Below are 27,901 nucleotides of genomic sequence, written 5' to 3'. Positions count from 1 at the left end.
AACAATAAATAAAGCGTTATTATTATTATTATTATAACGTCAGCAGAGAGAACTGTGGTCATGATGTCATCAGAGAGCATTCCAAAAAGAAAAGAATTTCCTCTGTAGTATTCAGCAGCTAATAAGTACAGGAAGGATTAATATTTTTTTAATAGAAGTAATTTGCAAATATGTTTAACTTTTTACCACCAGTTGATTTAAAAGAAAAAAGGTTTTCACCGGAGTACCCCTTTAAGCCAAAATCACAACAAGTATAGAGTTGCAAATCAGTCGCAACAATTATTTTAAGACAAAAGGGACGGCAATAACCTTCCTTGTGTGCTAACAATGTAGAAAATAAAGGCTTGGTATGTATTTCTTGTACATAAAGGAAACATTTTTTTTCCAGAAACAACAACACCATTGTCTATGGGCAGTGCTTGGTATTGCAGATCTGGCTCACTGACTGGAATAAAGATCAATTTCAGTAAGACACAGCCTGGATAAAGTAGCACTGTATCTGGGAATCAAAACAGACTTTATTTTTTAAACTCATATAACTCCTTTATTGGTATAATTCCTTTGCTATTGTAGGAATTCAGCCACTGTTAACATGATCGAATAAATATGCAGTCATGGCCGTAAATGTTGGCACCCCTGAAAATTTTCTAGAAAATGAAGTATTTCTCACAAAAGGATTGCAGTAACACATGTTTTGCTATACACATGTTTATTCCCTTTGTGTGTATTGGAACTAAACCAAAAAGCGTGGAAAAAAAGCTAATTGGACATAATGTCACATCAAACTCCAAAAATGGGCTGGACAAAATTATTGGCACCCTTTCAAAATTGTGGAAAAATAAGATTGTTTCAAGCATGTGATGCTCCTTTAAACTCACCTGGGGCAAGTAACAGGTGTGGGCAATATAAAAATCACACCTGAAAGCAGATAAAAAGGAGAGAATTTCACTTACTCTTTGCATTGTGTGTCTGTGTGCCACACTGTGTGAGGACTTGAGAACCAAAATTGTGAAAAAAATATCAACAATCTCAAAGTTACAAGTCAATCTCCAGAGATCTAGATTTGCCTTTGTCCACATTGCGCAACATTAACAAGAAGTTTGCAACCCATGGTGCTGTAGCTAATCTCCCTGGGCGTGGACATAAGAGAAATATTGATGAAAGGTGTTAAAGCAGGATAGTCCAGATGGTGGCTAAGCAGCTCCAAACAAGTTCCCAAGACATTCAACCTGTCTTGCCGGCTCAGGGAGCATCGGTGTCAGCGCAAACTATCTGTCGACATTTAAATGAAATGAAATGCTATGTCAGGAGACCCAGGAGGACCCCACTGCTGACACAGACACATAAAAAAGCAAGACTACATTTTGACAAAATGAACTTGAGTAACCAAAATCCTTCTGAGAAAACGTCTTGTGGACAGCTGAGACCAAGATAGAGCTTTTTGATAAAGCACAACATTCTACTGTTTACTGAAAACAAAATGAGGCCTACAAAGAAAAGAACACAGTACCTACAGTGAAATATGATCGAGCTTCAATGATGTTTTGGGGTTGTTTTGCTGCCTCTGGCACTGGGTGCCTAGAATGTGTTCAAGGCATCATGAAATCTGAGGATTACCAATGGATTTTGGGTTGCACTGTACAGCCCAGTGTCAGAAAGCTGGGTTTGTGTCCGAGATCTTGAGTCGTCCAGCAGGACAATGACCCCAAACATACATCAAAAAGCAACGAGAAATGGATGGTAACAAAGCGCTGGAGAGTTCTGAAGTGACCTTCAATGAGTCCAGGTCTAAATCCTATTGAAGACCTTTGGAGAGATCTTAAAATTGCTGTTGGGAAAAGATGCCCTTCCAATAAGAGAGACCTGGAGCAGTTTCCAAAGGAAGAGTGGTCCAACATTGCAGCTGAGAGGTGTAAGAAGCTTATTGATGGTTATAGGAAGCGACTGATTTCAGTTATTTTTTCCTCCCTTTTTTTGGTTTAGTTCCAATACACACAAAGGGAATAAACATGTGTATAGCAAAACATGTGTTACTACAATCCTTTTCTGTGAGAAATACTTAACTTTCTTGAAAAATTTCAAGGGTGCCAACATTTACTGCCATGGCTGTATGTGTATATATATATATATATATATATATACATATTTTTATTTTTTTTTCTACAGCAAATAGAAGAACATTTTAATTGTGGCACTGCACAATTTACTTTACATAATGGCCCTCATTTGCTATTACAAACCCGACATGTTTTGTTGGGTTGTGCGCCAGATTCTGTCGCATTGCGCCAGAAATTCTGTCTGCGCCAGATTGTGCGCCGGAATTTGCACCAGAATTGAAAAAACCCGACTCTCCATTTTGCTAAGAAAACCCGAAAAGGGGGCGTGGCCTCTGGGAAAAGGGACGTGGTCTCCGAAAAGGGGCATGTCCCCGACATTTTCACAAAAAAACAACATATTTACTAAAGGTTTCCACATAAAATGTGGTGGATTTTAGCTGAGGAAAACACTACAGATCAGAGCATGTGTAAAAAAAAAAAAAAAGCAAAGTGTAGGGAAAGTGGAAAATGTAGGGAAACCTTAGTAAATACCGTGGAAAATAAATTGTAGGGAATTAAAATCCACAAAGAAACCTACACTCCACTCTTAGTAAATCAGGGCCAATGTATGTGTTGTAAAGGAAGTCAGTATGTAGTGTATAAACTGAAAATTTATTCGGAACCAGCGCAATCTTAAAGCCATGATAAGCTGACTATTCTTGAATAATGTACCATTAGTGCCTGATGACTCACAAGTGTTGCTGGTTCCTAGTCTACTCCTACAAAGTATCTTGATAACACTTGTCTCATGTAATAGACTTATACCTTTACTTGTAGCTCATGAATTAAAAACACTATTTAATTATGTCAGATTTTAGCCTATACTAAGCACATTACGTACTCCAGCCCCACAGTGTGCCAACTATCATACTCCCATTGAACTTTATTTTTTGTACACACCTTTCTAAGGGTAATAGACTTATGGAAAAATAAAAAGCAACAATTACAGAAATACGGTAAAGCATTGTTTTGTAAACTTTCTGAGATGCTATTGTATTATTATGTTGATCATCTGTCAATAATGTCCTCATTTGAAAACTTTGTTAGTTGGCTTCTGTATTAAATATTGCAATAAAAATGTCAAGGCATTTATGTGAAAGTATCGAAAGAAGAGTTATATAAATCATGGGTTTACAGCCCTTTACTATCAAGGCAGCCATTTTGTTATTGTCCTAGCTACAGTTTAATCAATATTGGTTTAACTCACGTGTTCCAATATGCTATGGTAATGGAGGGACTTAAAGTATTATGTCCTATAGTAATGATCATGTCCTATAGTAATGATCATGATATCTTTTTTACTGTATGTTCCTTTATACCCACAATGTCCTGTCAGATTTTACTAGTCTGGGTACATAAAATGTGCTTCTACATAGTAAGTTCTAGTTACTCGGGGACATTTGACCTCTCTTCTCATGATCGGTGAGTTGTCAGTGGTTGGGCCACCACCAAGCAACTAAGTATCCTCTAACTGGTGAAAATAGAATATTGGGATAAACCCTTTTAACTATTCCAGGATAATTACATTTAAGTAAAATTCCATATAAATTAAAAATGAACAGATCTGCAAAAGAAAATAAAAAAATACTGTGCTTCTACGTTCCCTAGACACAAATTTTCCTAATCCTCATACACCTTAAAGGGGTTCTCCGGTGCGTACACATCTTTTCCCCTATCCAAAGGATAGGGGATAAGATGCCTGATCGCGGGAATCCCGCCGCTGGGGACCCCCTTGATCTTGCACGCGGCACCCCGTTTGTAATCAGTCCCCGGAGCGTGTTCGCTCCGGGTCTGATTACTGGCTACCACAGGGCGGGTGGCGTGTGACGTCACGCCTCCGCCCCTGTGTGACGTCACGCTCCGCCCCTCAATGCAAGCCTACGGGAGGGGGCGTGACAGCTATGACGCCCCCTCCCGTAGGCTTGCATTGAGGGGCGGAGGCGTGACGTCACGCGCCGCCCGCCCTGTGGTCTCCGGTAATCAGACCCGGAGCGAACATGCTCCGGGGACTGATTACAAACGGGGTGCCGCGTGGATTGGGGAAAAGATGTGTAAGCACCGGAGAACCCCTTTAATCTAAAACACTACAACTTCTTAGTCAATAACCATGAGTGTATTCAAGGAATATACAACTTAATGTTTATTTTAGGTATTAAGTGGGCACAGAATGACATAATGGCACCAGTATAATGCCAAGGTAAAAAAGTTACTGGCAGCTACTCTTCTGTTATCATAAGGGGACCCTACCTTTTTCGCACCAGCCTTTTTGTAGTACTGCTGTTATTATTTACCTTTATCGAGGATAGTCAACAAAACCAACAACCGTAACAATTTAATAAAAGTTACCAGATATCTTAAGCTCCCTGTATATAATAACTTTAGGGATGTTCAGGGAATGTTGTAGCACCATGCATAATAATACTTGTGAGAGTTTGTATCATCAGAGACCCAAGTGTATTAGTAATGGGTATTAGCTTTTCAATGTAAAATGTCACCTTTGTTATGTATACATATCTTTCAATGATCTGGTCTTCAGAACAACTTTTAGTTTAGGCAGATTTGAAAGTTGTGTGACAACATGCACTGCTTATAATGCTCCCAGGTTCACCTCAACATTTTCTCTCCTTCTCTGTATCTTGGCTTGTCCATTCTTCTGCTTGCTGAAAGGATTTGTTAATAGTGAGTGATATTTTTTTAAAGGAATGGATGGAGCATGTATGTTTAAACACAGAACGAAGCCAAAAGCCATATACTTGTATCTCTTGTACAATTACTTTCACTGGTGGAGAATTTCCTATTAATAAAATTCTAGAAAAAAAGATTGGGAGTGTGATTTTTATCAGTTATTTTAGTGGTTATGATTCACTGAATTCTACAATACTTCTTCAGTATTTACCTGTAGAACCCTGTTGTCCCATAGAATAGAATTTTCCACATCCTAGCTTGCTTGAAATTTACAGTTACAAAAGAATGTATGTAGAAAAGCTCCCTTCTTTTTCCTTTTCAGCTGAAGTAGTACACAATGATGGACATGAGCATGTACATTTCCAAGCACTTTACCTTACATCTGCTGGAGCCTATACAAAGGGACCACTTCTATTTTGTTACTCACATGCCCACATACCTAAAGCTAGCCATGAACTTACGAATTGTCGTCAGGTATATTTCAATGAAGTCCTCCAAATAACTTGGTTCCTCTGAGATAGAAATATTTTTATGGTGTGCACTACAACCTTAACATCATTGGACTGACAGAAGCAGAATAATTGTTGCCGACCATCTAGGCCATTCTGACCATGATTTTAGGAGGTGATGGTAGCAGTTGTTGTCAAACAGGCTCCAGATGACCCAGACAGACCACTGGTAGAAAGGGTTGTTTGGTCCACCGTCAAGCATGAGCAGTTCCCGCAGTTTATTAGTCCATAATGGAAACACAGATGGCACCTTTATTACACACCTCTGCCTGGACCATTCTTAGGCACTTAGCAGAAGAAACATTGCTGTAATGGCACCCCTTAATATGTTAATATGTTCCTTTACAGCCAGCCTCTTTTAATGAACAAGAAACCTGGACTGCTATAGATCAAAACCATGTCATCTTCAGCCACAAATCCAGGTTCTGTTTTGGATCTGACAATGGTCGGGTTCCATTATGGAGGCCTCATGTTGACTGCTTCAATCCTGCCTTTTGCTGTCGTGGGGCACACTGTCCCAGCTGCTGGTGTGATGATCTGGAGAAGCATCGTATAACACTAAGAGCACAGCAATATGTGCAGTTCATAATGCGATCAATGTATTGCCTCGTATAGTAAGGCATTCATCTGCCATTTTTCAGCAGGATAATGCTCACTAGAGATGAGCGAAGTTACAGTAATTCGATTCGTCGCGAACTTCTCAGTTCGGCAGTTGATGACTTTAGCCTGCATAAATTAGTTCAGCTTTCAGGTGCTCCGGTGGGCTGGAAAAGGTGGATATAGACCTAGGAGAGAGTCTCCAGCCCACCGGAGCACCTGAAAGCTGAACTAATTTATGCAGGCTAAAGTCAGCAAACGCCGAGCGGCGGGGTTCGCGACAAATCAAATCACTGTAACTTCGCTCATCTGTAATGCTCACCTACACATAGCAAGTGTATCCCAGGAATGTCTTGTGCCAGATTTTAACACTTCCTTGGCCGTTTCAGTTGTCAGATCTATCACCAGTTGAGTATTTATGGTAAGCTAGCTTCAACAACTTATGGGTGTGCAGGATACCATACAGAATCTGTATGCCTTTGTTCCCAACCATATCTCATCTTTTATCCAGACTGGAGGTGGCCTAACAGTCTTATTTGAATTGTATAGTTTTCCCCAGCACTCAAGCCATTCTCTTTAGAGCTTCTGAAAATTGCCAAACACTGAATTTGGGGTCCCAGTGATTGTCTGCTACACATGCTAGTTATGACTTATCCATTATTTAGGGGAACATATTTGATAATGTGTATACTGCTTTCATATCCACATTAGAACAATTAGAACACCTGCTCTTGGTAAGTTTATTATTTGATATGTATTTTTTTGTGTCCTGACATATATTAGTTGCTTCTGTAGTCGTATGTTTCTACCTTCCATCTCTTAAAGCATACCTGTCAGATCACCCAAAAAATAAAAATGTTATATGTTTCTCAGTATCTCATTCTGATCATGTACATATAATTTTTATGTGTCTATGCACAATATTTCTCTTAGAATTCACTTTATTTTCTTGGAGTGATTGCAAAGTGAATTAACTTTTCATTTACAGCAGGGGCGGGTCCTCACTGTGATGACCACTCCCCCTCCCTCACTTCTCAGGGAGCGGTAACCCTTTCCTTTCTGGTTTTATGCTTTACACACACACACACACTGTGTGCCTACAGCTTTTGCAAAACTACAGCTCCCAGCATGCCCACACATCCTATGACCTGGAGGCATATGATTGGTAAAACTGATTTTCAGCAGTGTTGCTGCAGGCTGTGTTCCTCCACTTGTTGCAAAACCACAACTCCCAGAATGCCCACACATCATTTGGCTGTGCAGGCATGTTGGGAGTTGTAGTTTTGCAACTAGCTGGAAGCATATGACTGAAGTCCCCCTGTAACACACACCCACACACATTCACTTCATATATTCACATATATATATATATATATATATATATATACACACATACATCCACACACACACACATATATCCCCACACACATAAATCCTCCATTCAGTCTTCTGTCTCCTCCTCAGCCATGGCAGCAGTGCGCAGCCCCCCCCCCCTTCTCTTCACACAGCAGACAGTGAGGGAGCCTGTGCTTCTGCCCCCCCCCCCCTTCTCTCCACAGGAGCATGCAAGCAGCAGACCTGTCAATCATGAAGTGGGTCCATGACGCAGGTTATGACAAGTGGACACAGTAGGACGTATCCCGGGGGGGGGGGGGGGGGGGGATGGGGGTTGTCAGTTCTTTGACTGGCTTTTTCAGTATGAAATACAAAAAAATTATTTTTTATGAAAGCAATTGCAAGACCTATAGATTTTGTATGCTTTACAACATATCAAAAGTTTTTAGATCTGAAAGTGCCCATTTAAGCATAAAGAGGTGGCAAAGGGAGTGTCCTAGTTGCATGACTCTAGGATTAGACACTGCAGCACTTATGTGTAGTCTGTAACCATAAAAATATATAATTGTTAGTTTTCCCAAAACTTTAACCTCTTAAGGACTGAGGGCATATGGATATGCCCGTGGGAATTCCGATCCCCGCCGCTAGCCGGTCGGGGACCGGACCGGGATGCCTGCTGAAATCATTCAGCAGGCATCTGGGCACATCGCCGAGGGAGGTCCTGAGACCCCCCATGTCGGCGATCGCAGGAAATCGCATGTCAATTCAGATACGCGATTTTCTGCTATTCCGGGCTGATCGGGTCTCTGGTGACCCGATCACCCGGAAAATAGAGATGGCAGCCCCGTTCATCCTAAGGGATAGGAGCGAGGTTGCAGCAGTGCAACCTCCTCCTATCCCCTGCCAGTAGTCAGCACTGAGTACTGACCAATGGCAGTTGAAGACGGGGGTTGCCATGGAAACCCCCGCTCTGCACACCCCTGGATGTCGGGTAGAAAGGGGGGAGAAGATGGCGGCCGGTACATGTAAAGATGATATGGTGAAGGCCGCCGATCATCGGTGGCCAAAGGCTGTCTGGGCATGCTGGGAGTTGTAGATTTGCAACATCTGGAGGGTCACAGTTTGGAGACCACTATTACAGTGGTGCCCAAACGGTAGCCCTCCAGATGTTGCAAAACTACAACTCTCAGCATGCCTAGACTGCCCAGGCATGCTGGGAGTTGTAGTTCTGTAACATCTGTCCCTTCAGATTTTGCAATTTTTATGAAAATTTTGAAAATTGCTGCTATACTTTGAAGCCCTCTAATGTTTTCAAAAAGAAAAAATATAGAAAAGGCAAAGAAAAAATAGGGATATGCGCCCCTAGTGAAGGATGTTTAAGGTGAGATGGAGACAGGTTAAATTGTTGCACTCACCGATTTGCGTTGTGCTGAGAGCACAACACCTTTGATAGCCTTAGATAAGATCTCAGGTCTGCAGCCACGGTCCTCTGGAGCAACAGCGATGTCCCAGCAGTATTAAGTAACATAAAAAGACAAAAATGGGCAGTTGATGGCGCTGGTCCTGATGGAAAGAAAGTACTATAGACCCTTCTCAGTGTCTAAAACGTGGTTTATTAGCACAGAAAGCAATGCATTTCTGGTCCGAACTGGACCCTTCGTCTGGCAACGTGCATCTGTTGCCAGACGAAGGGTCCAGTTCGGACCAGAAACGCGTTGCTTTCTGTGCTAATAAACCACGTTTTAGACACTGAGAAGGGTCTATAGTACTTTCTTTCCATCAGGACCAGCGTCATCAACGGCCCATTTTTGTCTTTTTATGTTACTTAAAAGTAAAAATTTGTCCATTTTATGATGCCAACATTTGGAATTTAATTGGTTTCAAAGTTAGAAAAATGCCAAATTTTCATGAAATTTTGGGATTTTTCACCAAGAAAGGATGCAATTAACGACGAAAATTTACCAGTAAAATAAAGTAGAATATGTCACGAAAAAAACTATCTCAGAATCAGAATAATCGGTAAAAGCATCTCAGAGTTATTAATGCATAAAGGGACAGTGGTCAGAATTGCAAAAAAGGGCTCAGTCCTTAAGGTGAGAAAGGACTCAGTCTTTAAAGGGTTAAACCAGGTTTGGCAGTTGTCTGCCCTATGTAGAGGCAGCATAAGGGCCAATTTTCTACTAGATGTACGGACCTAAAGCTGTAATATGCTCTACTTCACATGGGTAAAAACCTGCATGAAAAACGCACAGTTTCACCTTTACCCCTTAATGACCACGGATGTAAATGTACATCCTGGTTTGGTGGTACTTCGCGCACCAGGACGTACATTTACGTCCTGCGTATGACCGCGAGCATCGGAGCGGTGCTCGCGTCATACACAGCATGTTCCGGTTGCTATCAGCAGCCGGGACTTGCCGGTAAAAGCCGACATCCGCGATTGCGTAGATGTCCGCCATTAACCCCTCAGATGCCCTGATCAGTACAGATCATGGCATCTGCTGCAATGCGCATGTTAAAATAGATGATTGGATCACCCGCAGTGCTGCCGCGGCGATCCGGTCATCTGTAATGGCGGACGGAGGTCCCCTCACCTGCCTCCGTCCATCTCCCGGCGTCTCCTGCTCTGGTCTGAGATCGAGTAGACCAGAGCAGAAGATCACCGATTATTCTGATTAGTTCTATGCTCTATGCATAGCACTGAACAGTATTAGCAATCAAATGATTGCTATAGATAGTCCCCTATGGGGACATAAAAAGTGTTAAAAAAAAAAAAGTAGAAAAATGTAAAAATAAAAAGTAAAAATCCCCTCCCCCAATAAAAATAAAAATTGTCCGTTTTCCCCCCAAAAAGCGTAATTTTGTTTTTATAAACACATTTGGTATCACCGCGTGCGTAAATGTCCAAACTATCAAAATATAATGTTAATGATCCCGTAGGGTGAACGGCGTAAACGTAAAAAATAAAGAAATGTCCAAAAATGCTGTTTTTTTGTCATATTTTGTTCCCCAAAAAAATTATCAAAAATTATCAAAAAGTTTTATATATGCAAATGTGGTATTGATAAAAAGTACACATGACGGCGCAAAAAATGAACCTTCATACCGCGTACCATACCCTCATACTATATACGGAAAAATGAAAAAGTTATAGGTGGTCAAAAGAGGGCGATCTTAGATTACGGATTTTGTACAAAAAAGTTTTAGATTTTTTTTTTAAGCGGTACAAAAATATAAAAGTATCTAGCCATGGGTATAATTTTAATCGTATTTACCCACAGAATAAAGAACACATGTCATTTCTACCGTAAATTGTACAATGTGAGACCAAAACCCTCCAAAATTTGCAAAATTGTGGTTTTAATTTAAATTTCCACCCTAAATTGGGGGGTTCGCTGTACATTTTATGTTAAAATTAGAGATTTCATTACAAAGTACAATTGTTCCCTTATATGGGTCTGTAGATGGAAATATACATAAATAAAGAACTATGGATTTTAGAAGGCGAGGAGGAAAAAACAAAAATGCAAAAATAAAATTGGCCTGGTCCTTTTAGTGCTTTTGCTCATGAAAGCACCCACTTAAATCAATGGAAGCCTTAAAAAACACACGAAAAGCTAAATAACAGAAAAACAAAAATAACACACCAAATGAGCAACTAAAATAAAACAGCAGATTAGGAGGTGGTTTCTTCAGAATGTTTCTTGCCCTAGGGAACAAACCTTTACGGCAGCACACAGTATTTAGTTAACAAATTTCCTTAAATGAACAATGAGGGACATTTATCAATGTTCGCTTATGTATTCTTTTTTTTAGTAGTTTTTTCCTTACTTTTTTTTTTGCTTATGTGTGACGTATTTATCAACTGGTTTCAGCCTGTTCATAATTTTCTTTCACGTAACAATTTTTCCTTTTTTACTTTGGTAGTAGCTTTTTCTGCTCCATGTTTGAGCTGGAGTAAATTTAGTCAATTTTTAACGCTGTTGCGACTTTTTTTTGCGCATTTGTGACTGTCGCAGTTAATAAATACCTGACTACCCCTAGTTCATTTAAAAATTATTACTACATAGTTAATTTTTGGAAAACTTGCTTTTCTCGCGTTCCAGTCAAAATGTCGCACGAAAAATCGCGTAGTCGCGACAATTTTGCGACAATTATAGTAAAGAAAACCTGACTAAACCCGTTGATAAATGTCCATAAATATTTGCAGAGTTGCTCCATAATATGTGTGTATATACATATATATATATTTATATAGATATATATAGATATCTATATATATGTAAGTGTCTGATAGCGGGGGGGGGGGGGGGGGGGGGGGTCCGACTGCTGGGACCTCCAACCCCACCCCCGGACTCCTGCCCGACACACCAGCTCTCTGCATTTAATGAGAAGGCTGCTACATGTATAAAGACAGCTGTGGAGACATTATAAACACAGCACATGGTTATAATATGCTTGAAAAAAAAGAGATACTTGATTTAGGCATTTTTTCCTTGACATTTCAAATGTGGAATGAGGGAATTTGCAGTATAATAGAAAAAGGAGTCTCAGGTTATATGACAATTGTTCACAAACCTTAATTGTATCTCTAAAAGGGCATAACAAAAGGTATATAGGTTAAAACTTTAAATAAGGTTTGGACATGGAAGGCATTTTCTATGCAGGTTTAAACACCCAATCGTGATGACCAATAGCTTACAATAGAGATTCAAACATATATATATATATACATATATGTAAAGTTCTTGTGATACGGAGGGACTAAGGAGCTAATCCTTTTGGGAGAAGTGCTGTATATCTACTGTATATCTGTTGCTCTGGATGTTGTAAGTCTGTGCTGGCCCAAATATCTTACATGTTCAAATTTCATTTGCCTTGTAATTTCCGCTTCTCCCCTGCTCCCAGGTTTGATCTAATCACTGTGCTCAATACTACTCCGATGTCACCACCCTCCCCTTGACCCTAACTCTGCCCAGCCCCTGCGATAACATCAACACCCTCTTTCTACCCCCTACTCTAGTGTCACCATCCACGGCCTGGCACCTATAGCGATGTCACCGCATTGTGTATATAGTATCAAGGGGTTGTGCCAGGCTTCTTATTGTTTCTCTCAACTGTGGGGGTGGGGGAAAATTTTTATTTTTTTAATGTAAGGAATAACGGAAATATGTATTTTACCAATATGTCCATCTCAGCCAGATGTTGCATACTGCCAGGCAGAACTGTCATTCAGGTGCTGGAGGTGGCTCACTTGACTGTATAACATTGTCTGTTTACACAGCATAGGGTATTAAGCTGGATGGAAGTGTTACTGTATACAGGGAAAAAAGAGTGTCAGTAGTATATTGCCACATACATGACATGGCCAAACCCGGACGTACACAGCATATACGCACTGAAGGACAGGGTGTTCAGAGGATAAAAATAAATAAATAAAGCAGAATTTCTTTAAAATTGAACAAGGGGAAATAGACAAGAAAAGATAAAGCATTTGAATTTTTATTTATTTTTTTCTTCAGGACTAGGCTAGGGCTTTGCACATAACTCAATGTATTGCTTTGGATTGCAGCTGTAGCTCCATATTTAAAATCAAGTTACAGTGTAGCCCTGGCCCTTGTACAAAGATATAGAATATGTAATGCAGTTCATACTTATTTTTTTTAAATAAATTAGAATGCAGTTTTTGTCTAGTGTACATGCGTATGCAGATTATTTCATGTATGTGTATATTTATTAAATGTGGCAGATATGTTGCATGAGATAATGCAACTGTCTCACTCATTTGAAGTCCATGTACATGGACCCCATTTAGATGTTTGGGACAGAATTATGGTTGCAAAAACTCTTGCAACAAATTTTACATGTGTGAACAAAGGTTTGTTTGGGGATAAAGAAAGAGCAGCTGCAGATAGAAAGATTAAGACACAGACACACATGGACACAACTGCTTCTTCTAGTAAGTCTGCTGTCTTGCCATGCTGCTACAACTTCTGAGACTATATGTACTAATCTATTCTGATGCATATTTTGTGGTATACGTTGGAAAACTGGCAAAATGGTATCTGGACAGAAAGTGTCCAGTTTCCTCTTGGGTAAGAAGTAGTCTAGTGGCCGTTTTGCCTGGCCTGAAAAAAAAACAAATTAAAATAAACTTTCACTTACCTTCCTGCATTCCCCCGGAGCGCCGCTACAGCTGATCGGTCCCCCGGTCCCGTCTTCTTCCGTGTGCATGGATCATAACACGGCGCTCAGCCTATCACCGGTTGCTTCCATGACCCGCCTCGGCCGGTGATAGCCTGAGCACCGTGTGACGATCCGTGCACACGGAAGAAGGCAGAAGACGGGACCTGAGGACCGATCAGCTATAGCGGCGCTCCGGGGAAATGCAGGAAGGTGAGTGAAAGTTTATTTTCATTTTTTTTCAGCCCAGGCACAACGGAGGAGGAATAGTCGGCACTATCTTTTATTTGCCAGCCCTATGTCCTTGAGTTATTTTAAGAACTCTCAGCAAATTCTGATAATGTAATCTTGACTTATTTTCCTTGTCAGACAAGAGCAATGCAATTTTATTTCCTGAGGTTCAGCCTTCAACTTCAGTTAACCATATTATGATAAGAAATCTATTAAAGCCAGCTCTAAACATCATACAAAGGCATTTGCTGCAAAGTTTGTGAAAGTGTAACATCTGCTCTTTATAATGGTTACTATAATTCCTTGAGTAAACATATCTAACTACATTCTCCATTTTTTGTTTCTGAAGCCACCACAAGCACCACCTCTGGTTTGGGTACAGGAGCCATTGTAGGAATCCTTATTGTCGTCTTTGTTCTTCTGTTGGTGGCGGTGGATGTCACATGCTACTTCCTTAACAAATGCGGCCTGCTCATGTGCATTGCAGTCAATTTCTGTGGGAAGGCTGGCCCAGGTGCAAAAGGCAAAGACATTGAAGAAGGAAAGGCAGCATTTTCGTAAGTACACCCCTGTTATGCTCGTATTCAGTATTTAGTTTATGAGACAAAAGTATAAAATTATCATAATTTAATTAATATTTCCGTAGACCTGTGTAAAAGCTGCAAATGTTATGCTAATATTAGTTTTTTAGTACATAAAAAAGCCAAGAAGGTCAAGGATATGGATTTCTGCAAAATAAAAGTGGTTCTGTTTTGTGCATACATATGAAAAGCAGGCTTTACTCATGGCCATGATAAATGTTGGTGGTTTTCACAAATTTTGGTGGTATTGCTAGACAATCCAATATGTATAAGAAGAGACTGTCTCATCAGAGCAAACATTCTTAAGGTGTTTGTTAGTAATACCTCTTAAGAGAGCAGTTAATATGCAGTACATTCTCGATAAATCCCAGTATGTAATTTCAGCTTGTCAGGGATATAGGTGGAACAAAGGTTTGGCTGTCATAGGGTACGTTCCCACACGGCGTATTTTGCTGCGTATTTGCTGCGTATTTGGTGCTGGGTATTTTCCTACCCATTGACTTCAACAGAGAAAATTAAATACGCAGCAGCAAATACGCAGCAAATACGCCGTGTGGGAATGTACCCTTAAACTGTATTTTATGTGTATGGCCAGGATCAAGTGGTTGTTGTTTAACCTGAGAGCTGTCATCTGTTGATCACTGTTGGTTTGGTCTCCAAGACCTCTTTAACCCCTTAGGGACTCAGCCTATTTTCACCTTAGGGACTCAGCCTATTTTCACTCAGCGTTTTTCCCTTTTTTTGCATTTTCATTTTTTCCTCATCACCTTCTAAAAATCATAACGCTTTCAATTTTGCACATAAAATTTCATATGATGCTTATTTTTTGTGCCACCAATTCTACTTTACATTGACATTAGTCATTTTACCCAAAAATCCACGGCGAAACGGAAAAAAAATGAATTGTGTGACAAAATTGAAGAAAAAATTTCATTTTGTAACTTTTGGGGGCTTCTGTTTCTACGCAGTGCATTTTTTTTTGTAAAAATAACACCTTATCTTTATTCTGTAAGTCCATACGATTAAAATGATATCCTACTTATATAGCTTGGATATTGTCGTACTTCGGGAAAAAAATCATAACTGCATGCAGGAAAATTTCTATGTTAAAAATTCTCATCTTCTAACCCCTATAACTTTTTTATTTTTCCGTTTACGGACCGGTATGAGGGCTCCTTTTTTGCGCAGTGTTCTGAAGTTTTTATCGGTACCATTTTTGTATTAATCAGACTTTTTGATTGCTTTTTATTCATTTTTTCATGATATAAAAAGTGACCAAAAATACAGTATGCGTACGCCATTGACCGTGCGATTTAATTAATGACATATTTTTATAGTTCGGACATTTCCGCAGCGATACCTCATATGTTTATTTTTATTTTTATTTTTTTATGGGAAAAGGGTGGGTGATTCAAACTTTTATTAGGGAAGGGGTTAAATGACCTTTGTTTTTTTTTTCACTTTTTTTTTGCAGTGCTATAGCTCCCATAGGGACCTCTAACACTGCACACACTGATCTCTTATGCTGATCCCTGCAAAGCCATAGCTTTGCATGGATCAGTGAGACGGGCTCAATTGTTCAAGCCTGTAGCTCAGGCTTGGAGCAATCAAACCCCGATCGGACACCCCGGAGACAGGTAAGGAGACCTCCGCCTGCGTCCCAACTGATCGAAACATCGCTATTTTATCGCGATGTCCCAATCAGCCCGACTGAGCTGCCGGGAAGCGTTTACTTTCACTTTCAGACGCTGCGGTCAACTTTGTTAGCCCAGGGTCCCGGCTATGACTAGCAGCCGAGACCGACTCGGTGTGATGCGGGGTCACGGCGTGACCCCGTTTTAAACACCTGGACCGGGCTCAGGGCGTACAGGTATGCCCTGAGTCCTTAAGGATCGGGGATGCAGGGCGTATGCATACGCCCTGCGTCCCCAAGAGGTTAAAGATTTAATTTTGCCAGGGAATGATGCAGGAGGCCAATGAATAGCTGTCTATGTAATACATATATGATTTAAAGGGGTACTCCACTGGAAAACATTTGTTTAAATCAACTGGTGTCAGAAAGCTAAACAGATTTGTAAATTACTTCTATTAAAAAATATTAATCCTTCCAGTACTTATCAGCTGTCGTATGATCCACAGGAAGTTTTTGTCTTTTTGAATTTCTTTTATGTCTGACCACAGTCCTCTCTGCTGACACCTCTGTCCATTTTAGGAACTGTCCAGAGTAGGAGCAAATCCACATAGAAAACCTATCCTCCTCTAGACAGTTCCTGACATGGGCAGAGGTGTCAGCAGAGAGCACTGTGGTCAGACAGAAAGGAAATTCAAAAAGACAAGAATTTCCTGTGGATCATACAGCAGCTGATAAGTACTGGAAGGATGAAGATTTTTTTATTAGAAGTAATTTACAAATCTGTTTAAAGGACAAGTCTCACAGTAAACAATTGTTCAGCTTTTAGTGCAGAAGGTAAAGTTATACAGGTTTGTAAATCACTTCCATTACCAATGCTGTTTAGAAACAAGCTTTATCTGCATTCTTCTGTCTGACAGGAAATTCAGCTGTTCCAGGTTTTCATGACTTTCGACCCCCTATTCAGGCTGTTATCAGCAGCATCCAGGGGCCGTGACGTGACAATTACCCAGAAAACCCCTGTGCTGCAGAGAGGTGACTGAGCTCGGGCTTAGCCCCTCCCATCTGATGAATATTCACACTGTCCTCCCTCTGTTCTGCAGTGATTGGCTGAGCAGCACTGCCTATATGCCGGCTGATTCAGATCAGAGTTCTCTCCCCTCTCCTTGCTAATGTTTTACACTGATAACGGAGGAGAGGGGGGAGGGGAGGGAGCTGTCACACTGAGCACTGGGGAGAGAGGAGTGCAGGGCAAAGGAGGGGGGAGGTGATTGTGCCACTGTAAAGCTGTTTCATTGAGAGGAGGAGGGGGAGGGAGTGATTTTACAGTGTAAAACTGCAGCTTCAACTCCAGGGTCCCTTTCTCTGAGCACTTTGTTTCCTCGTGGCCACCCTGCTGTATTGGGCTATGATTGGAGCTCAGTGTTATGTGGGAGTGGCTAGCATAAGTTAGGGGAGGTAACAAGTTCTCTGCTCAGGCAGCTGAGAGCAGGAAATGTGAGCAGTTCATGCAGGGAAATGTAGTCTTTGAGATCACAGGCATAGCCACCATAACCAGGAAGTAACTGGAATTTATGAGCTGAATAGCTGGTGAATGGGGGCCGGAAAAAAAATCACAAACATGTCAGAGAGGTGGTAGGTGAATATACTATGGAATGGCTAGGTATCTTTTTTTTCTTTGCTGCATGGGATATCTTCTTTAACTTTCTGGCACCAGTTGATTTAAAAAAATGTTTTCCAGTGGAGTACCCTCTTCAAACAAAAATAACATACACTCACTCACTACATAACTCACCTTCCGACGTTCCCTCATAGCTCCAGTATCGGGGTGCCCCTCTAAGGCTGCTTTTTCTTGAGCTGCAAAACATAGCATCAGAGCTTGCTTCTCACCAATTACTGGCTGAGGTGGGACATCACTGTGGCCAGTGATTTGCAGAGCAGCGCTTTGACGTCACATCTACATTTGCAGTCACATCTACAGTCTGAAGCAGACTCTCTGATTCTGAAGCCACGAGGGAGTGGTGGAAAGTGATTTAAGATGTTTGTTATTTTTGTATGCTGTTTGGGGACAATAAGAAATTAACTTTTTTCACTGGATAACCCATTTAAAACTGCTAGACCATGTGTTGCTGCTTGTCAGCAGATCTCCACTCTCATGCCATAGTGAAATTACTCCCGTTTTGGATCCCATTCTATAAGCCAATGTGCACTAAGAAGCTATATAGACTTGGGTTGTGCTGATGGGCCAACCCTTTAACCCCTTAACGACGCAGGATGTAATGTATGTCCTGGTTCAGTGATACTTAACGCACCAGGACATACATTTACGACCCATACATGACCGCAAGTATCAGAGCGATGCTCAGGTCATGCACGGTCATGATAGCAGCAAGGGACCCATCGGTAATGGCCGACTTCCGCGATCATGTGGATATCCGCCATTAACCCCTCAGATGCCGTGATCAATACAGATCACGGCTTCTGCAGCACTGCAAATATCTGCAGCACTACAAATATCTGCAGCGCTGTGGTCACTAAAATGGATGTTCGGATCATCCGCAATGCTGCCACGGAGATCCGATCATCCAGAACGGCAGACGGAGGTCCCCTCATCTGCTTCCGTTGCCTTCCGCGGGTCTCAGACCAGAGCAGAAGATGACCGATAACACTGATCAGTGCTATGATCTATGCATAGCACTAAACAGTATTAGCAATCGGATGATTGCTATAAATAGTCCCCTATGGGGACTATTAAAGTGTAAAATTAAAAGTTTTAAAAAAAAGTTTTAAAAATTGAAAAATCCCCTCCCCCAATAAAAATGTAAATTGCCCCATTTTCCTCATTTCACCCCCAAAAAGTGAAAACATTTTTTTTATAAACATATTTGGTATTGCCGCGTGCGTAAATATCCAAACTATTAAAATATAATGTTAATGATACCATACGGTGAATGTAAAAAAAAAAAAGTTCAAAATTGCTGCTTTTTTATAACATTTTATTCCCCCAAAAAATTGATAATAAATTGTAGTAAAAGTTGTATATATGCAAATATGGTAGCAATAAAAAGTACAGATCACGGCGCAAAAAATGAGCCCTCATATCGCCGTTTAAACAAAAAATGAAAAAGTTATAAGTCTTCAAAATAGAGGGATTTTAAACGTACTAATTTGGTTAAAGGGGTACTCCGCCCCTAGACATCTTATCCCCTATCCAAAGGATAGGGGATAAGATGTCAGATCGCCGCGGTGCTGCTGCTGGGGAGCCCCGGGATCCCCGTTGCGGCCCCCCGCTATCATTACAGCACAGAGCGAGTTCGCTCTGCACGTAATGACGCGCAATACAGGGTCCGGAGCATCGTTACATCACGGCTCCGCCCCTCGTGACGTCACGGCCCGCCCCTTTCAATACAAGTCTATGGGAGGGGGCGCGGCGGTCGTCACGCCCCCTGCCATAGACTTGCATTAAGGGGACGGGCCATGATGTCACGAGGGGCGGAGCAATGATGTCACGCGGCTCCGTCCCCTGTATCGCCCGTCATTACGCACAGAGCGAACTCGCTCTGTGCTGTAATGATAGCGGGCTGCCGCAGCGGGGATCCCGGGGATCCCCAGCAGCGGCACCGCGGCGATCTGACATCTTATCTTTGGATAGGGGATAAGATGTCTAGGGGCGGAGTACCCATTTAAAACGTTTGCGATTTTTTTTAAGCGCAACAGTAATAGAAAAGTATGTAATCATGGGTATCATTTTAATCGGATTGACCCAAAGAATAAAGAACACATGTCATTTTACCGTAAAATGTACGCCGTGAAAGCAAAACGTTCCAAAATTTGCAAATTTTTTTAAATTACCCCACACAAATAGTATTTTTTGGGTTGTGCCATACATGTTATGGTAAAGTGAGTAATGGCATTACAATGGACAAATGGTCGCGCAAAAAACAAGCCCTCATACTAGTCTGTGGATGAAAATATGAGTTATGATTTTTTGAAGGCGAGGAGGAAAATACGAAAACGTAAAAATAAAATTGTCTGAGTCCTTAAGGCTAAAAAGGGGTTAAAAAAGGCTTTATTAAAATGTAGGCAAATTAGTGACAGGACTAGGGCATCAAAGGTTGTACAGATATAGGAATGCCTTAGTTTTCCTGTTCTTTTTTTATTGTATATTTTCTATCACGTGACAGTATCATTAAAAGTAAGGCTAGGTTCACACAACAGAATTTCCAACCGGAATTTCACTTAAGAATTTCAGTCAGCAATTCTGGTGCAGCAGAATCCAGTTGCTGTCAATGGGATTTCACTGCAAAGTGCATACTACAGAATTTCAGTGGCGCACATTTTACCACTGAAATTCCACCACCAAAGGAGTGAGTTTGTTCATTCTTCAGACGGAATCCTCTCTCCGCAGACATTTCTGTCTACGGGATCAGACGGCGCTGGCCGCACTTGGAAGCTCCAGACAGAACTTCTCCTGTTAGAGCTTTGTAAATGTGAACCTAGCCTTAAAGGGGAGGGGCTTAGATTGGCAGACATTAGCATGGCTAGGGCACAAATTCTATGTTTCCCTTCCTAATCCTAAAATGTAAAATAATGGTGTAGCTTCGGGTCTTATAACCATTGCATTTGAAGAATATTTTTCACCTTGATATATTTCTACATAATATTTATGGTTTACTGCTCTTGCCGTGTTTCTCTTTAGTTTTTGAGCTAACAATATAGCATGTGTATCTTCTTTGTACAGAAAAGATGAATCTAAAGAACCCATTGTTGAGGTACGGACAGAAGAAGAGAGGACACCAAACCATGATGGAAGCAATCAGACAGAACCAAATGAGACCACTCCTCTTACAGGACCTGAGTATGTGGGAACAGCCATATTTTACAAACAGAATAACGCCACATGATTATATATATTTTTTCTCTTATTTAGAGAAATAAAAACGTAAACTGTTTTCAGAAACTGAAAACTAGTGCAACAAAAAGGATCTGTTCAACAGACAACCATGTATGACCTGTTTGGTTTTGGCAGCAGTTCTCTGCTGTGACTGATAGGACAATGAGCCATTTCTGTGGGGTCTATGGGGGAGATATATCAAAACCTGTCCAGAGGAAAAGTTGCTGAGTTGCCCATAGCAACCAATCAGATTTCTTCTTTTATTTTTAAAGAGGCCTGTGAAAAATGAAAGAACATTTCCTCTGAACAGGTTTTGATAAATCTCCTCTATATACCTAACTATACCTAAAGACATGCCAGCATCTTTAGGGTGTCACTCCACAAAAGAAAACAGAAAAAAAAAATCCGGCACTGTTATAATTCCTTCATTAAATGTGTGGTGTTAAACCAATGTGTACTGCTAGCTGACCACTAAAAGTCCATAGATCAATGTAGGTGGTGCTTCACACTGGGATAAGAAAGGCAAATATCTACACACATAAGAAAAGAGACTGCGGAGCAGCTCACCAGTTCCAGGAGATCAGATCTGTGACATCACGGTCAGGCGGCAGGAGGACGGGAAGGCTGAGATGTTACGGGGGGAATCAGACGTCAAGGCCACAGACGTATCGCACCCTTTGGTTCTTCGTCAGGCCCCGTCACAGGGGCCTGATGAAGCACCAAAGGGTGCGATACGGCTGACCGCGATGTCACAGATCTGATCTCCTGGAACTGGTGAGCTGCTCCGCAGTCTCTTTTCTTATGTGTGTAGATCTTCAGGGTGTATTTACACGTGCAGTATCCTGCGCATATTTGATGCGCAGGATGTGAAGCTGCATATTTTAATGTAAACTAAATGACTGAGCACAGCTTCAAATCTTGTGCAGCAAATATGTGCAGGATACCGTAAGTGTACGTGTAGACCCTTAGGCTATGTTCACACGACTGCGCATATTTCTGCATTGAAATCCACATAAAAATTCTGCATAATTTTAAAGCCAATGCAATTCAATGGGATTCTGCAGTCCCATTCCCACAGCAGAATTTTCACTGCAAACGTTCCACAGCTAAAATTCTGCACTCTGGAAAAATATAAGTCATGCCTTATATTTTTGCGTAATTCAGCTGCGGAATCCCATTGAAATCAATGAGGCTGGATTTCCTGCACAAAATGCAGAATTTCTGCAAAATTCTTAGTGCGAATCCCATGCAAAATTTAACTTTTGCATTAAATAAAGTCCACCTCTTTAAGTATCCTGCGTGATTCATGCAGAAATTCTGCACGAATTCTACAAAAATTCTGCAGAAATTCTGTGAAAGCTTAAAGCGTACTTGTCAGATACCACTAAAAAAAAAAAAAAAAAAAAATCATGTTGCTCAGTACTTAATCTTGACCATGTACATCTCATTTTTATGCCCCTATCACCTATATTTATTATAAAAAAATACCTCTTTTCATTAGCTCACAGTGTTAGAAATCCTCTCAGGAGAAGGGGATAAGGGGTAATCTCACAAAAAAAAACCCTGGTTCAGGCGCAACCGCTTACTCCAAAAGAACTGGATGATGCTTTTATAAGTATCTACATCAACGTTTTAATATAATTCCATAAAATAGCCAAAACATAATGCGTTTCTGGGCATACAACGCCCCTTCCTCAGATGTGTAAAATGGCAATGAAAACAAACAGGAAGTCCAAAACTTTATATGGCCTCAAGGGGGCGGAGCCCCAGTGACCTCACAGTACATATGACCAGTAGTTGCCAATGGTAAACAGTAAAACAAAGGACATTGCAGAATAAAATATACAATAGCAAAAACACTGACATCTTATATACATCAAATATAGGGATCCCTATAAAAAGCATCCACATAGTGTATGGCACAATCCTCATAATGCACAATGTAATACATTGCTGATATATAATATATTGATGGGCTTCATTATTATTTAAAATAGGGCTCCATTAGAATTATAAAAAACGGACTGTTGCCGTGACACGTAGCGCTGTGCCACGCAGCGCCGGTGAAAAGAAAAAATGCCGTACAGATGGTGGGAAATGCGGACATGCACAATGGATACGCATATTTGCATCATGTCCGCATTTCCCACCATCTGTAAGGCATTTTTTCCTTTCAGCAGCGCTGCGTGTCACAGCAACAGTCCGGCAACCATGACTCGTTCTGGTTTAACCCGGAAGTGTTGCCGTGAACTGGGTACTGTGAACGTATAGTCTGCCGGCTCCTGTATTCACAGACAGGTAGCGCGGCGTGACTACAAGTTAAAGCATGCCTTGAACCATTCGTTTGACATGCTGGTTATGCCAGAAGGATTCTGCACTGTATTACAGGTAAAGAATTGTCTGTTTGTTTTTTTATAATTCTAATGGAGCTCTATTTTAAATAATAATGAAGCCCATCAATATATTATATATCAGCAATGTATTACATTGTGCATTATGAGGATTGTGCCATACACTATGTGGATGCTTTTTATAAGGATCCCTATATTTGATGTATATAAGATGTCAGTGTTTTTGCTATTGTATATTTTATTCTGCAATGTCCTTTGTTTTACTGTTTACCATTGGCCACTACTGGTCATATGTACTGTGAGGTCACTGGGGCTCTGCCCCCTTGAGGCCATATAAAGTTTTGGACTTCCTGTTTGTTTTCATTGCCATTTTACGCATCTGAGGAAGGGGCGTTGTATGCCCAGAAACGCTTTATGTGTTGGCTATTTTATGGAATTATATTAAAACGTTGATGTAGATACTTATAAAAACATCATCCAGTTTTTTTGGAGTAAGCGGTTGCCCCGGAACCTGGGTTTTTTGTTGTGTGATTACCCCTTATCCTGTCAATTTTCCGGTGGATTGCAGGATCCTTATCCGGCACCCGGTGGCTGCACTGCATATTATCTTGAAAAAGCGATATAAGCTGTTGTATCTTCTCTACACAACAATAACAGGTGAGCGGATCCTCATTTGTCTCCCAACCTGTCATGGTTTTAGACTACTGCGCAATGAGAAGCTCTGCTGTCCTTTCTTTTTATATATAGACTTCACATATCTCAGGAGAAGGCGGCATGTACCGCCCTTTTGGTGGTGGAAGGTGCTTGGTGTGTCTGCTCATGCAGCCTTATCCATGATTCATCTCTTGTCCATGACTCATGGAAAAGCTGATGCTGCTGCAGGACTGGTTAGAGTCCCAGTAGGTATGGGGACCCCTAGTGGATTTTCAGGTGCCTTTTTCTTTATTTAAATATTAAAACATTTTTAAACAACATATTACAAAAGGTCCTTAACGACCAAGGACGTGTATACACGTCCAGGGCGGATGACCATTGCCAAACCTGGACAAGTATGCACATCCATTGATCTCGTGGGTACTGCCCAGTGTACCCACGAGATGGCGGCAGGGTCTCGGCTGTAACACACAGCCGGGACCCTGCCACACTGCTGGGACTGAAGTAAACTTAGGTCCCGGCAGTTTAAGCCTTACAGCCGTGGTTGGAAATGACCGCGAGTTGTAAGTGGTTTGACAGAGGGAGGGGGCTCCCTCTCTCTCTCCAGCAGGACCCCATGATCGTTTCGATCTACGCAGCCTGGGGTCTTTTACTAAGTATTCCAAAGCATAAAAAAGTCTAAGTAAAAGTAAATAAAATAAAAATATGTTTATTAAATAAATAAATGAATGAATGAATAAATAAAAATAAAGTGTATTTCATTTCTGAATAGAGAGCAGAAAGCATCCCTAACAGAGTCACTAGGTGACTCCATTTGGGCCACCAAAACTAATGAGACTGCTACAGTATACTGACATACCTTTTTTGATATGACGCCAGTGGACACCTCTAACATACTGCAGAAATGCAGTATGAATGGGGACTATCACCCCCCTCCCCCAACAAAATAAACAAAATAATTTTTTTCATTATTTTTTATTTTTTTATTTAGCGCTCAATGATGGATATATTCGCCATAAGCAGGTGCTTTTTCCCACAACATGACGGATATATCCATCAGGAACTTCAACTGTCACAGACAGCTGCATGTCACTGCTAGCTGACCAAGGACCGATCAGAGTGGTCCCTGGCCCAGCTAATATATATTTCTTTCTGAGACAAAAGTCTTACAGTCCACATGGGGTCACTTGTGGGGGTACAGTATGGTTCTGCCAGCTCCGATCCATTGCAGGCACGTAGTGGGGTCTATAATTGTTATATTGATGTCTTGACATCCAAATGAAGCTCCTTTCCTTCTGGGTCCCACCATGTAGCAAAGCAACCAATTATGGCCTAAGTGGTGGTATTTCCGAACACAGGACAAACAGCATGATAAAATATGGGGTGTATTTCCTCCTTTTCAGAAGCAATGTACAAAAAAATTTGTCCCACAAATTATGCATTTGTGGAAAAACTAATTTACATTTTTTCCACTGACTTTGTAACCATTCCAGCCACACAAAAAAGGACTGAAAAGGGAAGATTCATAAAAACCTGTCCAGAGAAAAGTTTGCTGAGTTGCCCATAGCAACTAATCAGATTGCTTCTTTCATTTTTTTAAATGCCTTTGCAAAATGAAAGAAGCGATTTGATTGGTTGCCATGGGCACCTCCGCAACTTCTCCTCTGGACAGGTTTTGATGAATCTCCCCCAAAGTACTCACTTTTGGTCTAGGTAAATAATTTAGGGGGGTAGTTTCTGAAATGGGGTCACTTATGGGGGTTCTGTATGATTCTGGAAGCTAAAACTCTTTGCAGGTATGAAGTTCGGCCTATAATTCATTCGGCCTAAACTGATGCCCTGAAAGCCAAGTGGCGTTGCTCTCCTTCTGGGGCCCACCACGTGGCTGTGAAATCCCACTGTCCACTCAGGAAGCAACACTGATTGACAATCAATTTCACATGCTGTTGTGCAAATGGAACAGACAACAGGTGGAGTGGAAATTATAGGCAATTAGCAAGACAACCCCAATAAAGGAGTGGTTCTGCAGGTGGTGACCAGAGACCACTTCTCAGTTCCTATTCTTCCTGGCTGATGTTTTGGTCACTTTTAAATGCTGGCGGTGCTTTCACTCTAGTGGTAGCATGAGATGGCTCATGTAGTGCAGCTCATCCAGGTTTGCACATCAACTGGAGCTGTGGCAAGAAGGTTTACTGTGTCTGTCAGTGTAGTGTCCAGAGCATGGAGGCGCTACCAGGAGACAGGAAAGTACATCAGGAGATATGGAGGAGGCTGTAGGAGGGCAACAACCCAGCAGCAGGTCCGCTACCTCTGCCTTTGTGTAAGGAGGAGCCCTGCAGAAACAGACTCCATGAGGGTGGTATGAGGCCCCGAGGTCCACAGGTTGGGATTGTGCTTAGAGCCCAACACCCTGCAGGACGTTTGGCATTTGGCAGAGAACCCCAAGATTGGCAAATTCACCACTGGCACCCTGTGCTCTTCATAGATGAAAGCAGGTTCACACTGAATACATGTGACAGACGTGAGTCTGGAGATGCCGTGGAGAACGTTCTGCTGCCTGCAACATCCTCCAACGTGACCGGTTTTGTGGTGGGTCAGTAATCGTGTGAGGTGGCATTTCTTTGTGCTTTCCAGAGGTAGCAGAGGTAGCCTGACTGCCATTAGGTACTGAGATGAGAACCTCAGACCCCTTGTGAGACCATATGCTGGTGCGGTTGGCCCTGGGTTCCTCCTAATGCAAGACAATGCTAGACCTCATGTGGCTGGAGTGTGTCAGCAGTTCCTGCAAGAGGAAGGCATTGATGCTATGGACTGTCCCGCCCGTTCCCCAGACCTGAATCCGATGGAGCACATCTGAGACATCATGTCTCGCTCCATCCACCAACGCCAAGTTGCACCACAAACTGTCTAGGAGTTGGCAGATGCTTAAGTCCAGGTCTGGGAGGACATCCCTCATGAGACCATCCCCCACCTCATCAGGAGCATGCCCAGGCATTGTTGGGAGGTCATATGGGCACGTGAAGGCCACACACACTACTGAGCCTCATTTTGACTTGTTTTAAGGACATTACATCAAAGTTGGATAAGCCTGTAGTGTGGTTTTCCATTTTGAGTGTGACTCCATATCCAGACCTCCATGGGTTGATAAATTTGATTTCCATTGATAATTTTTGTGTGATTTTGTTGTCAGCACATTCAACTATGTAAAGTATATCGTATGATTAGTTCATTCATTCAGATCTAGGATGTGTTATGTTACTGTTCATTTTATTTTTTTTGAGCAGTGTACTTGTGGGAAAAAAAAGCTGTAATAATTTCTCCCGAAAAACTATGGTGTTAAAATACTTACTATATCCCCTAATGAATACCTTGAGGGGTCTAGTTTTTAAAATGGGGTCATTTGGGGGGAAGGGAGGTACCTATATTCTGCCACCTCTAAGTTTTTGCAAACCTGGCATAGTACATGAAAAAGATGTACTTAAAATGTACTTAAAAAAATATGTGCTTACTAAATTTCCTAAATTTTCAAAATTTTAAGTAAAATTGTTAGGCTTCTAATTCATTTAAAATGTTAGTTTAAAAAAGAAATGCTGTCAAAATAAAGTAGACATCTGAAAGTATAAGTTTCATAAACTATTTGCTCAGTATGTATAAATAAATGCAACCTTTTAGTGTTAAAATAGCAAACAATTTTATAGGTTTTTTTGCATTGTAAAAAAAAAAATACAAATGGTATCAGCTTTTTTACTATTTACATAAAGTACAACTTGTGACAAAAAAAACCCTATCTCAGAATTATCGTGATTGGCAAAATGTTACCAGAGTTATTCTCTAATACAGTCAGACATCCCCAATTTGAAAAAAACAGGCTTGGCTTTAAGGGGCTTACAGACTTAATTGTCTTGGTCCTTAAGGGGTTAATTTTCATCAGTAATAACATATAAAAAGTTTTTGGATCTAACAGTGCCCATTTGAAAGATGCAAAATTCCAGCCAAATTAATGAGTACATAGAATTCAAGAATCTATGTGGAAATTCTGCCGTGTGAACATAACCTTAAACCTTGTTTTCACAGATTAAAGAAACAGCACCACTTTGGTACTTGAGCTATATCTGGCATTGCAGCTCAGTATCACTTACTCCAGTCACTGACATA

At 41.2% G+C, this 27,901-nt stretch overlaps 1 protein-coding gene across 7 annotated transcripts in view; it reads left to right on the top strand.

The window, feature by feature from the left end:
• The window catches only part of NCAM1 (neural cell adhesion molecule 1), a 457,028-nt gene that overhangs the window by 416,478 nt on the left and 12,649 nt on the right, over nt 1–27,901 (top strand). For all 7 annotated transcript variants that reach the window (XR_008848564.1, XM_056544809.1, XM_056544805.1 and 4 more), the window contains 2 exons: nt 13,986–14,193; nt 20,589–20,705. Coding sequence is in view for 6 of the 7 variants with exons in the window: in XM_056544809.1 (XP_056400784.1) it covers nt 13,986–14,193; nt 20,589–20,705 (325 nt within the window). In the remaining variant the exon portion in view is untranslated. The remainder of the gene's footprint in view (nt 1–13,985; nt 14,194–20,588; nt 20,706–27,901) is intronic.

The sequence above is a fragment of the Hyla sarda genome, chromosome 10 (genome assembly GCF_029499605.1).
Source record: "Hyla sarda isolate aHylSar1 chromosome 10, aHylSar1.hap1, whole genome shotgun sequence".
NCBI lineage: Eukaryota > Metazoa > Chordata > Amphibia > Anura > Hylidae > Hyla > Hyla sarda.
Note: the sequence above shows the minus strand (reverse complement) of the source record. Positions and strands in the feature narration are given on the sequence as shown.